The following is a 13,106-nucleotide window of genomic DNA, read 5'->3' as shown; positions in this document are numbered from 1 at the left end:
TTGTTTGTAAGCTTTCATGCTATATCATTTTTGTTTGTTTAGAGTTTGTGATCATTATCCAACAGAGAACTTTACAGCATATTAGTTTTTTTTGTTTGTTTGTTTTTTAAACATCTTTATTGGAGTATAATTGCTTTACAATGGTGTGTTAGTTTCTGCTTTATAACATAGTGAATCAGCTATACATATATCCCCATATCTCTTCCCTCTTGCGTCTCCCTCCCTCCCACCCTTCCTATCCCACCCCTCTAGGTGGTCACAAAGCACCGAGCTGATCTCCCTGTGCTATGCGGCTGCTTCCCACTAGCTATCTATTTTACGTTTGGTAGTGTATATATGTCCATGCCACTCTCTCACTTTGTCACAGCTTACCCTTCCCCCCCCCCCATATCCTCAAGTCCATTCTCTAGTAGGTCTGTGTCCTTATTCCTGTCTTACTCCTAGGTTGTTCATGACTTTTTTTTTTTTTCTTAATGGAAGTTTTGCTGAGTATGGACCTACAAATAAAGCCCAGTGAAGACTTGATAATAAAATGAATATGCATAATGTCTGGCATTTTTCACAGAACTAAAACAAGAAAATTTTTTAATTTGTATGGAAACACAAAAGACCCAGAAAAACTAAAACAGTCTTGAGAAAGAAAAACGGAACTGGAGGAATCAGATTCCCTGACTTCAGACTATACTACAAAGCTACAGTAATCAAAACAGTATGGTACTGGCACAAAAACAGACATGTAGATCAATGAAACAGGATAGAAAGCTCTGAAATAAACTCACTCACATATGGTCAATTAATCTATGACAAAGGAGGTAAGACTATACAATGGAGGAAAGACAGTCTCTTCAATAAGTGTTGCTGGGAAAACTGAACAGCTACATGTAAAAGAATAACATTAGAACATTCTCTAACTACATATAGAAAAATAAGCCCAAAATGGATTAAAGACCTAAATGTAAGAGCAGATACTATAAAAGTCCTGGAGAAAAACATAGGCAGAACACTCTTTGACATACATTGCAGCAATATGTTTTTAGATCTGTCTCCTAGAGTAATGGAAATAAAAACAAAAATAAACAAATGGGACCTAATTAAAGTTAAAAGCTTTTGTACAGCAAAGGAAACAGTAAACAAAAAGAAGAGACAACCTAGGGACTGGGAGAAAATACTTGCAAATGATGTTACCAACAAGGGATTAATTTTCAAAATATACAAACAGCTCATACAGCTTAATACAAACAAACAAACAAAAAAACCCAATCAAAAAAATGGGGAGAAAACCTAAATAGGCTTTTCTGCAAAGATGACATGCAGATGGCCAAACAGGCACATGAAAAGATGTTCAATATTGGTAATTATTGGAGAAATGCAAATCTAAACTACAATGAGGTATCACCTCACACCAGTCAGAATGGCCAACATCAAAAAGTCTACAAACAATAAATGCTGTGGAGAAAAAGGAACCCTCCCTCCTACACGGTTGGTGGGAATGTAAATTGGTACAGCCACTATGGAGAACAGTATGGCTGTTCCTTAAAAAAAATAAAAATAGAGCTACCATATGATCCAGCAATCCCACTCCTGGGCATATATTCCGAGAAAACTCTAATTCAAAAAGATACATGCTGGCCCTGGAAGGCAGAAGTGGAGCCAGTGGGTAGAAGGGACAGGGAGGCCGACTTTCCTCGCATCCCTGTAAGGACAGCTTGTTCAGCGGCGAAGCCATCCCACTGGCTGCAAGAATTAGAGGTTCTGCGGGGAGTACCTCCAGCCATGCCTGCAGGTGCCAACCCCCCTGTGCCCACGGTGCCGCCTGCCCTTCGACCCCAAGAAAGTGGACAAGGCCGCCCACGTGGAGAAGCAGCTTTCATCCTACAAGGCACTCTGCAGGGCTGCAGTAAGAAGGTGACGCTGGCCAAGATGAGGGTGCACGTTGCCTCCTGCCTGAAGGTCCAGGAGCAGATGGCTAACTGTCCCAAGCTCGTCCCTGTGGTGTGCACACCCCAGCCCATCCCTAGCGCCGTCCCCAACAGGTCCACCTTCGCCTGCCCTTGCTGTGGCGCCCGCAGCCTGGACCAGCAGAAGCTGGTAAAGCACTGCATGGACAAGCACTACAGTGACCCCAACCGCGTGGTGTGTCCCATCTGCTCGACCATGGCCTGGGGCGACCCAAGCTACCAGAGCGCCAACTTCCTGCAGCACCTGCTCCCCCGGCGCAAGTTCTCCTACGACACCTTCGTGGACTACAGCATCGACGAGGAGGCTGCCTTCCAGGCCTTCCTGGCCCTGTCTCTCTCCGAGAACTGAAGGTGCGGCCACTGGCCCAGGCCTCCCGCCTCAAGGGACAGGCCCCGCCAGCTCCTGCGGCCCAGGCCTGCCTGCGAAGGTGCGTTGAGGGCCAGGTGGAGCCTCACTGCTGCAGGAGGAGAGGCCACGTCCCCATCGTCACCGGCTCTTCGGTGCTTCGGGCTGAGCAGGTGGCTTCGGGGGCCCGGCCACTGGGACGGAGTGTGGCCACTGTCTGTGTCTCAAAGCCATGATGTCCTCCCTGCAGAGAGGACCCTTCAGGCCCTGCCATGTCCACAGGCCCCGGCACTGAGCAGGGAAGTGCGGAGGGGGCCCCGGCACTGAGCAGGGAAGTGCGGAGGGGGCCCCGGCCCAGCACCTGGCAATGCTTCCCCCTTGCGTGCTCGGTACTGGCTTTTGTGATACATGAAGTTTCCACACTCTTCTGTGTTATCCGATGTGATGACCTTTTCACATTTTCTAGAGCAAAGACAGAGCAGTTACCCTTCATATTGCAATATCTGTGTTTGACTAGGAATAATAGTATTTTTATGGAACATTTACAAAATTATATTTAAAAAAAAAAAACAATAAAAAACGAACCATTGTGGGATTGGTAGGGGGAGGAGACGAGAGACAGGGCAATCGCTGTGTGCAGGGACCGAGGTTGCCACGTCCCCAGGTCACCTCGCGGTTCCCCAGGGTCACTGTGATAACGGGAAGAAATCCCAATGCCCGGCCACTTGCAGTGGCTCTGTGTCTGCTCCTGGCCTCCCGCCTGGGTCTTGGCCTCGGCCCTGCTGTCACTGTTCCAAAGCTGACCACCTCCCACCCCCGGCAGGGCCGCCCCCAGCAGTGGCAGAGCGCAGGGGCCGGGGCAGTGACCAGGCAGTTCAGAAGATGCTCATCGGCACCCTCGTTTGGTTCATGGCATAAATTATTGCTGTCTTTAAAAACAATTTAAATAAAATGTCCCAAAGCATAAAAAAAAAATACATGCACCTCAATATTCATTGCAGCACTATTTACAATAGCCAAGACATGGAAGCAACTTAAATGGCCATCTACAGATGAATGGATAAAGAAAATGTGATATATATATATATATATATACACACACACACACACACACACACACACACAATGGAATATTACTCAGCAAGAAAAAAGATGAAATCATGCCATTTGCAGCAACATGGATGGATCTAGAGATTGTCATACTAAGTGAAGTAAGTCAGACAGAGAAAGACAAATATAAGATATCACTTATACGTGGAATCTTAAAAACTGATAAAAATGAACTTATTTACAAAACAGAAATAGACTCACAGACATAGGAAACCAACTTATGGTTACCAGAGGGGAAAAGGTGAGAGGGATAAATTAAGAGTTTGGGGTTAACATATACATACTACTATGTATAAAATAGAAAAACAACCTACTGTATAGCACAGACAACTATACTCAATGTCTTGTAATAACCTATAATGAAAAGAATCTGAAAAAGAATATGTGTGTGGTGTGTGTGTGTGTGTGTGTGTGTAAGTAACTGAATCACTTTGCTGTACACCTGAAGCTAGCACAACATTGTAAATTAACTATACTCCAATAAAAAATGGATAAGAAGTGAATATGCATAATGTCTTTATGTTCTCCAAAGTCTTTCTCTCTGCATGCTTTTTCAACTAAACAAGCATTAAAAGGAGTTTTCCCAGGAAATTTAATTAAACAGAGACCATGATTTCAGTATTTAGAAATTCTTTGATAATTTAAAATATTAGAAAGTTAGTTATGTTAAAAGCAATACTTTTATTCATAAATTATTCTAAGTAGAACCAAGTAGGGGGAAGTATTTCCCAACACATGCTGAGAAGTTAACATCTGGAGGGAAGACTTCTAAATTTGAAATTACATCTACACATATTATGCCCTTGATCACAAACATTCAGGAGCTTCTCAGGATAAAGTTCACATTTTGGTGAATGATTTTATGGTCTTAATTGCCACTACTTTCTTGTATCCCGTTTATCTCCCAACAGATTGCTGCTGCAATTACTACACGCTTTCCTATCAGGTTTTTGCACATTCCTGCTTTGGACATTACTAATAGATGTTTCCCTGTCTGGATTATCTTCACTTCCTGCTGCCACCTTCAGTTTAGAACTTTCCTACAAATGTCAGTTCAAATCACATTTCCTGCTTGAAGACTTCCTAGATCCTGGGTAAGCATATGTGATATCTACTTTTTGGAATCAGCACATTTATAGCCTATATCACTGATTTTACCTTATAAACATATTATTTTTAGCCTGTCTTGAATTTCTGACTTTACTTTTTCTTATTTTGTATCGTATCTTCCAAGCAAAGCCGTGTGTTCCACAGGGTTCCACATAACTTACGGCTCTACATAATTTAGTCTTCTATGAAACCCTGGAGGAGCCATCACAGTATTATTATGTAGGAGATGTTTAATAAATATCAACATTAAGCCAATGAATGGATTTCTCTGAGAGAAAAAAATATATAGTATTGTCAAGTTTTATAGGAATAAATTTAAATATACGCTATAGTATTATAAAAATACACAAAGACCACCCAAATGAGAACAGAGGTTATTTATGCAGATTTGCTTTAGCAAAGTCACTATTACTTCATTTGGCAGAGATTCAAAGGCAGGCAGGTAACAGAATTGAAAAGTTGTGTAGTGGAAAAAAATGAGAGACGTTTTTAGAAATGCTTTTATTGGAGGTTGCTGGCAAGGGAAGTTGAAGGTGGGCTAACTAGAAAGGAGGAATCCTATTTGGCTTTCTCTGGCTAGTTCTGAATTGGAAGTGGGGGAGAAGGATTACAAAAATTGGGGGAGCTAACTATTGTTGGCCAAGTTCTAACCCTTTGGAGCCAATTGCTACAGAGCTTGTGGTTTGGATTCCGTGGCTGGTTGCTGCACAGGTTGTGGGTCGGAATTTTATTGTTATATGTGGTTGATATATTTAGTCTCAGTAAAATAATAGCTAACATGCTTATAGTACATTATCATGTCCCTAGCATTGTACAAACCCTCTTTCATTTGGTCCTTATGACAGCTCTATAGGCCCAAGAGATATAAACACTCAAATTTTACCAAAAAGAAGACTGAGGCTTGGAGAAGCAAACCATCTTGCCCAATGTATCCAATCTAGTAAAAGGAAGTGCTTCCATTTGGACTCACATATTCTGAATCTAAATTCAGATTTAAGAGGAAATAATTGTAAATACTTATGGATCCGACCAGGCTGGTACAAATGAGAAGCATAAAAACCCAGGGAAATTCCATAAAGTTGCTGAAAGTTGGGAGGATAGTATCTTGAAAATCTAAAGGATATCTGGAGAAAATGAAGCGTCATTCAGAACATAAGTGGAATTCTGAGAATATTTGGAAGGAGGAGACTAAGTGATAGCTAAAGATTAAATATTTCTAACAGGGGTGAATAGAAGGGAAGGAAGCATCAGCTTTTCCATTTGGAATTTCAGTTCGTTTCTGTCAACGTGGATGTACCATCTACAGTGGGCAACTCTGTGCCCTCTGGGTGTTTGCAGTATGATAGGAGGGAGACACTTGGAAAAGGGGTGTTTCAGCGCACTCTTCCAACTTGATGTAAGAAGTGTGTTAAAATTTTAGGGATATGCAGAAAGAAGAAAGGGGAAAGGCAGGGGCTTACTATTTATCAAAGTGCTGTTTACCAAAGTCCAGTTAGCAGAAATAGTGCCCGAAGTAGGAAGAGTTGCAGAGAGGCAGCAAAATGATTTAGTTACTAGCTGATCCTGCTGCTAGTAATTACTGCCTTAAGGCTGGAGAGGAAATGAGAGAGATATAAGTGCTTGTGAAAAGAACAAGTGGGCGGGCTTCCCTGGTGGCGCAGCGGTTGAGAGTCCGCCTGCCGATGCAGGGGACACGGGTTCGTGCCCCGGTCCTGGAAGATCCCACATGCCGCGGAGTGGCTGGGCCCGTGAGCCATGGCCGCTGAGCCTGCGCATCCGGAGCCTGTGCTCCGCAACGGGAGAGGCCACAACAGTGAGAGGCCCGCGTACCACAAAAAAGAAAATAATAATAATAAAAGAACAAGTGGGCTTTTACACCAGCCTGGCTGGGGACGCAAGGAGCAAGCACATTCATTTTAGGATTAATCAAAATTATAGTCGCTTTGCTTCCTTGCATCGTGGGTCAGCTGCCACCTCCTTTACGAGATGTCCCCTAATTACTCCCTCCCTCTCTACCTCCACAAGATGTATGCATGTTTTTCTTAGAATTTGACTGTAACTATTTACCAATACAGGCAAGTATAATGATAACGATGGTGTCATTACCATCAACGCCATATTCATTCCTGCTCTAATACGTCCTTTTCATCTTCTTATCAAATAACAAGCCTGTCACACTCCAAAGTTTGGTCATTACTATAACTTATGGAAATAACAAAAGCCAGGCAGCTTTTTATACAGCTAATTCCTCCCCATCCAAAAGAATTCCGTTTTCTTAACTGTAAGGAAATTCTCTAAAAGCCCCTGACACAATTCCTGCACCACACTGACAGCTGTCTTTCCTATAGATTCTTGACCTGTGGCTTCAGGTGGTGTGTCCCTTCCCAAACCCCAAATTCCAGGGAGCAGTCAGTCTTTCTTGGTACATGTCAGGATGCTCATAATCTAAAAGTGGCTGCTCTGAGACAAATGGCTTACAGACTCCAGGCCGGGGGGTGACAGGGACTTTTCACATTAGTGCAACACCATCTCTACAGTTCTTACATCAACACATTCTCTGCCCACAAAATACCAAGTGAAGTGGGTATTTGGGGACTTAGTGGCTTCATTTCATCAAAAAGAAAGTTAAGCTGAAACCACTAGACCAGAATAATATATCAAGTAGAAACATTTCAGTTTTAGTTACCACTCGCATTCCCACTTGGTTTCCAGAGCACAGTTATCTGAGGGGATGGCTTTCAGTTATCCGGGCACCCTCCATTTACCCAAGTCAGAAGACCAATTTGCACATTAGGACCACTGTGGACCTCCATCAGAGTAAAGTTAGAAAGGTGGAAAGCACAACATACAAGTTAGCTGATAGATGCCTCTAACTGTGTGCTCTGGAAATCAAGTCTTTCTCCATGTTCCTACTCAGTTGAGCAACCAGACGATAACAGGGAAGATAATTTAGTTCAACCCTGTTGATGTGTCATCTGGAGAGGGACACATTCAGTGAAACCATGACCCATCAGGATAAACTGAAAGGCATGGCTTCAAGAATAGGATTCTTTGGTGTGGATATGCAGCAGTTCTGTTGTGTTTCCTTCACAGACATCACATTCCTTACAGCTTTAAGACACACAAGTATGGTTCCCTTTCCTAATGCGCCTCTCAGTAAGAAAATATCAGTAGAATACAAACTTTTCTAACTAAGATGACATCCACTTCCCATGACTAATCACACCCCACCCCTTCCTGCAGCAGGAATCTTTTGTTCTGTTACTATTGCTGCAACTGCTATACCAAGATCAGCTGCCCCCCCATTGGTTATACTGGTTAATTCTTATCTGAATCCTGAAGGTGAGGGGTTATTATTCCCATTTTGCAGGTTGGGGAGGAGAAACTGAGGCAGCCTCACAGTGGTGAAGTCATTTGCCCCCAGGTTCCCAATGTCTGTAGTGGAGTCTAGATGCCCCTCTTATAAGCCCTACATCCATACCTCTGTGTCAGGCTGCCTCTTAGTGACATCTAGATACTCATGTTTTATAAAGAATTATGGTTGCTTAGAACTAAGGTAAAGATATGTTTTAAAAGATTGCTTCTGCTCTTCAAGCTATGGAAATGCAGATTTCTTAGGATGGAGAGAATCTTTTTTCTTGTCTGTTTGTTTTGGGGTACCACATCTTCTGGATGTCTTTAAGGCAAGTGGGCTTTGCTTCACCAACTGACTTCCTCAGGTGCATTTACTAGGTGTGTGTGGTTGAAAAAAAATCAGTCAAATCGTGGGCAATTACGTTTTTAAAGCATCACTGCATACAAAAGTTTAAACAAAAATTCTGTAAAAAAGACTTCCAGATGGAAATATGTACAGCTTTTAATGTTAGGAAGACAGTACTGGAAAAGATTCGTGTGGCTGAAAGTTCAGTCAAATACTCAGGAATTTCTTTTTCTAAGACAGAATTATATACAAGGGTTTAAACAAAAAATATTCTGAAAATAAGAATGAATACTGCATGAAAATAAGAACAGCTTTAACTGTTAGAAAAAAAATGTTGCAGAAAATGTTTTAACTAAACAGTAGTTCATTAAACTGATTATGTGGGAAACATTTAAAGAAAAAGTTTCCAGAGCAGTAAGAGACTTACTTTTTTTTTTTTTAAGTCTGATATCTTCTTCTGCATGTCGGTGAAGCAGTAAAAGACTATGTTCTTTAGCGTTGTCATCTTTCTTCTAGGACAAATTGAAAAAAGATATTTGAATTAACTTTTATCTTCTTTGCCGATTTTCAGAATCATTAATATAAACTCACATAGAAATTTCTGAGACATCTGATCCTTTTCATTTCTCTATTCATAGCTGCCGCAATGGTAAGTGTATTACCTTGCAGAGACAGAACTTTAACATTGATGAAATGCATTATCCAGTTGTAAAGCCTACTAAATTGAAAATCAACTACGAAAATGGACTATGGTGAATTAGGGTCAAAAAAGTTAAACAATTGAGAGAAAGGCTATTCCAGGTAGAAGATGATTAAATCCATGGTTTGGAGAGGACAGTTATTCACCTTATATAACTATAATACATGTTAGACTCTATGGTGCCCCTTCCCTCAGTAAACTGATTTTGAAATGAACAAAAAGATATCTCACACACAGGAAAGATTTCGTGGAAGAGGTGGCATTTGAGATGTGCTTTGCAGATGAGTAGGATTCGATAAAGAGGGATGATGCTATGTGAATGTTTCATTAAATGCTGAATTAAAGTTCTGAGAAAAGGAAGCAGATTAGTACCAAATCAGTGAATCACTTTTGCCAAGGAATCCAGTAATCAGCATAGAAGGGTCAATCTAGCAGCATGGTTAAGCCAGACCAGTGAAAACAGGAGGCAGAAAAACCAGTTCTCTTAGTAAAGAAACTGACCGTTAGTTCAAGTGAGAAGAAATAATGCCTAGAAAGAGAGCAGAGATAATGGAAATGAAATGGCAAAGGCTGCTGCTATAGAATGTTGTAGGAAGTCCCATGATGGCAGGAAGAAGGACTGGTTGGTCGTCTCTGTAGTTCAGCCTTGAGTTTTATGTCTGGAACTTAGCAGGGACTGATTGTGTTTTGAAGGAATGAATGATTGGATGACTAGCTGAAAGCCAGAATGTATATGGCTTTGTATCTATTTTATGAATGTACCTATTGGAATTTGAATATGAGTTAGGCTTACCCTGACATTAACAGAAGTATTAATTTAGGAGAAGGAGACAATTTCAGGGAAAGGGGATGTGTTCATTCTGGACAGGTTAGGTTAAAAAAATCCAACGGGATATCCAGGTGGAGGTGTCTAACAGAGAGTTAAAAATATATTTGTTACTAAGAAAAGAGTATGTTTGTTGAAATAAATGAATGACTCATCTTCCAAAAAGGGATGATTTTTTTATTATTTAGTTATGAGACTCTGTTTTTTCCACCCTTTTTTTTTTTTTTTTTTTTTTTTGCGGTACGCGGGCCTCTCAGTGTTATGGCCTCTCCCGTTGCGGAGCACAGGCTCCGGACGCGCAGGCCCAGCGGCCATGGCTCACGGGCCCAGCCGCTCCGCAGCATGTGGGATCCTCCCGGACCGGGGCACGAACCCACGTCCCCTGCATCGGCAGGCAGACTTTCAACCACTGCGCCACCAGGGAAGCCCTTTCTACCTTTTTCACTCTCGTTCTGTTCAAGTTCTCTATTGCTGCATAGCAAACGACCTCAAAACAGTGGCTCAGATGTCAACCTCAACCATTCAGTTATTTATACTCGAAGGAAATTAAAAGAGAGGCTAAAAAAAAGAGGTCAAAGCCAAACAATCCCAAGATTACACTGAGAGATTATTACAGTGACAATATGTCATAATGTCATAGAGTAGAATAAAAATAGATTTTAGAGTTGAACTTTACTGAATCTCTTGGTGTATATATATATATATATATGCCCTGTATCCATTTATTTAAGCAAAGGAAGGATGACAAGTTTACTATGTTCTTAATAAAATATGTTTTATGGTCAAGTTTTTTGGAAACTTTTAATGGAGTTAACTTCTGAGGTTTTATTTAAAGATACTTCAAATGTTTTTCAAGCTATTAACTAACAACACTATAATCTCTATGTGAAAATTGTAAGGGTCCATTATTGTACTGGAGAAGAATAGTTCTTTACTGCTTTTAACTGCTGCGCCTTCCCTCAAATAGCAGGCTGTCAAGAACCTTTCTAGTGTAATTGCAATTGTGAGTAATGACACCGCCTACCACCTGTAGTTTTCTGTTTCTTATCTGGTCTGTGTTCCAAAACCATGTAAGAAAAGCTTCTTTGGAATTTCATGGTAAAAAGAATCTAGAAGTTTCTGAACATGCTTGATCCTAATGGCTAAAAATAAGAGCTAATATGTTCAAGTTCTACTTTGGGGCCAGTGTTTAAAAATGCACATGTCTCATGTTATCTGATTCTTATCTCAGTCCTATAAGATAGGTACTATCATTACCCCTATTTTATAGATGAATTAAATGAGGCTTGGATAGGTCCTTCTCATATAAGCAAGAATTCTGTGTGAAGTCTTTTCTTCTTTATGAATCCTCCCTCAAAAATGGATAGAACAACTATATAGACAAACAAATAAGTAAAACATCCAGGGACAACATCTACTACACAATATGATAAGAAATTCTCACGAACCCAAAATATGAATGGGAGAGGACCAACTACTGTTAGCAACTGGGTCCTTATGATACTAGAGACTGTGCTTTGGAATGCAGCAAAAACAACAACAACAACAAAAAACATGACCCAACGTGAGCAATGGTAGTTTAGATTGGACAATCTATGAACAGAGGTGGAAACTGGGAGGGGACTTTGCAGGCTCCAATTCTAAAGTGAGGGGAAAGGGTCTGCAGGAAGACCGAATGATGTTGGTGGGTCTGGACCCTTCCAACTCACAGCACTAGCCAAATGAGCTACTTGCAATTCACGGTCCTATACTGAAGAGAAAGTACTGGGAGGAGAATTCAAGTTGAGGTTGTTAGCTTGATTTACATCTCTAAAATAATTAAACACAAGATCCGTGAGCTCGCATTTGGATTATTGCCCTGGGCCTTGCAAATGTCAGTGGTGGGTCTCGTCCTGAATATTAAGCATGACGCTACTCTCTACCTTCATGGTAGGGGTGTCAAGAAATTGCAGTACAGGTGTTCTTCCAAAAACCAGGGGATGTGGAGTCTAGGCTGTACCAGAAAATTCATTCTACTTAGCTGATCTGCGTTTGAGAACATAGAAAAGTGTCAATTTTTTCTAACTGTATAAGTATAGGTCATATTTGGGTGGGTTTTATTTTTCAAAAAGTAGAAAAAGAAACTTCTTTTTAAAAAATTCCATAGTTTGTCTCATATTTTTTAAAAGGCTTTAAAGATATGCAGAGAGATAAAAATGTGATGCAATGATATTTTGCCATAATGTGAAGAATTTTCTTTGTAGTTTCCCATAAAGTGGACCTCATGTCATGAGGAAAGTGATTCTTCACCATATCCTCTTCTTTCTGCACATACACACTGATGCAGTTTAAAATCTTCTTATTTATAAGTTAAATTCATTTTCAAGCCATAGTTGTGATGGAACTTTATTTTTTCACTTTCCCAAAGAGGATTCATTTGTTCAGTAAGAAAAAAAGAAGGTATTTTAGCATAGAATTTTTAAATTGTCTTCACTATTTTAATTAAAAATACATGACAGAAAAAATATTTAAAAATCATCTAGTGAGTAAGTGTCCAGGCTAGGAGCTGGTGTCTTTAATTACTGGGCTCTGGTTGAGCTTCCCAAAATATGTGATTCTAACACAGGATGGCTTTTCTCACATATTTAGTTTTAAAGATTTGTCCTGAAGGGCAGAACCTCTAGGAGACTCTATTAGTTTCCTAGGGCTGCCATAACATATTACCATGTACTTTATGGCTTAAGACAACAGAAATTTATTCTCTCACAGTTCTGGAAGCCAAAAATCTGAAATTAAAGTGTTAGTAGGTTGCACTCCCTCTGAAGGCTCTAGGGGAGAATCTTTCCTCACCTCTTCCAGCTTCTGGTGGCCCAACATTCCTTGACTTGTGGCAGCATCACTTCAATTTCTGCCTCCATCTTCACATTCTCTTTTTCTGTGTGTGTGTCTCTGTGTCCTTTCTTCCTATAAAGATACCTGTCATTGGATTAAGATCTAGGATGATCTTATCTCCAGATTCTTAATTTAATTATATCTACAAATAAAGTCATATTGGGAGGTTGTGGGTGACTTATCTTCCATAACCCATTATGGAAGCTGATCTATAGATAAGTAAGAAATGTTTTTTCGTATACTTAAAAATCTATTAGTGAGAAAAATTATACTGTCTTCTTTCAATATCATAATTAAAAACATAAAAACTTATCAACCCATGATATTTAATAAAAGGAGACATTTACATCTTGAGTTGATTCCTAGTCACAGTATAAGTAAATACAATTTTATTAGCATGAAACAAATTTTGTTTTAGAGAAAATTGATACTTCAGAATTGTGAAAATCAGTTTCTTATACTGGGATATTGAGGGGATCATCTTG

The 13,106-nt window shown here is 40.4% G+C and overlaps 1 protein-coding gene across 1 annotated transcript; it reads left to right on the top strand.

Moving 5' to 3' along the window:
- Positions 1 to 1,920: 1,920 nt before the first annotated feature.
- On the top strand, positions 1,921 to 2,307 carry LOC309831962 (E3 ubiquitin-protein ligase RNF166-like; the record flags this gene model as incomplete). The annotated part of the gene is made up of 1 exon (XM_082669401.1): positions 1,921 to 2,307. One exon carries the CDS (start codon positions 1,921 to 1,923, stop codon positions 2,305 to 2,307), a length of 387 nt encoding a protein of 128 aa, XP_082525527.1.
- Between the last annotated feature and the right edge of the window lie 10,799 nt (positions 2,308 to 13,106).

Source organism: Grampus griseus, assembly GCF_964374135.1.
Source record: "Grampus griseus genome assembly, chromosome: 13".
NCBI lineage: Eukaryota > Metazoa > Chordata > Mammalia > Artiodactyla > Delphinidae > Grampus > Grampus griseus.
This window is presented reverse-complemented; position numbering and strand designations above follow the sequence as displayed.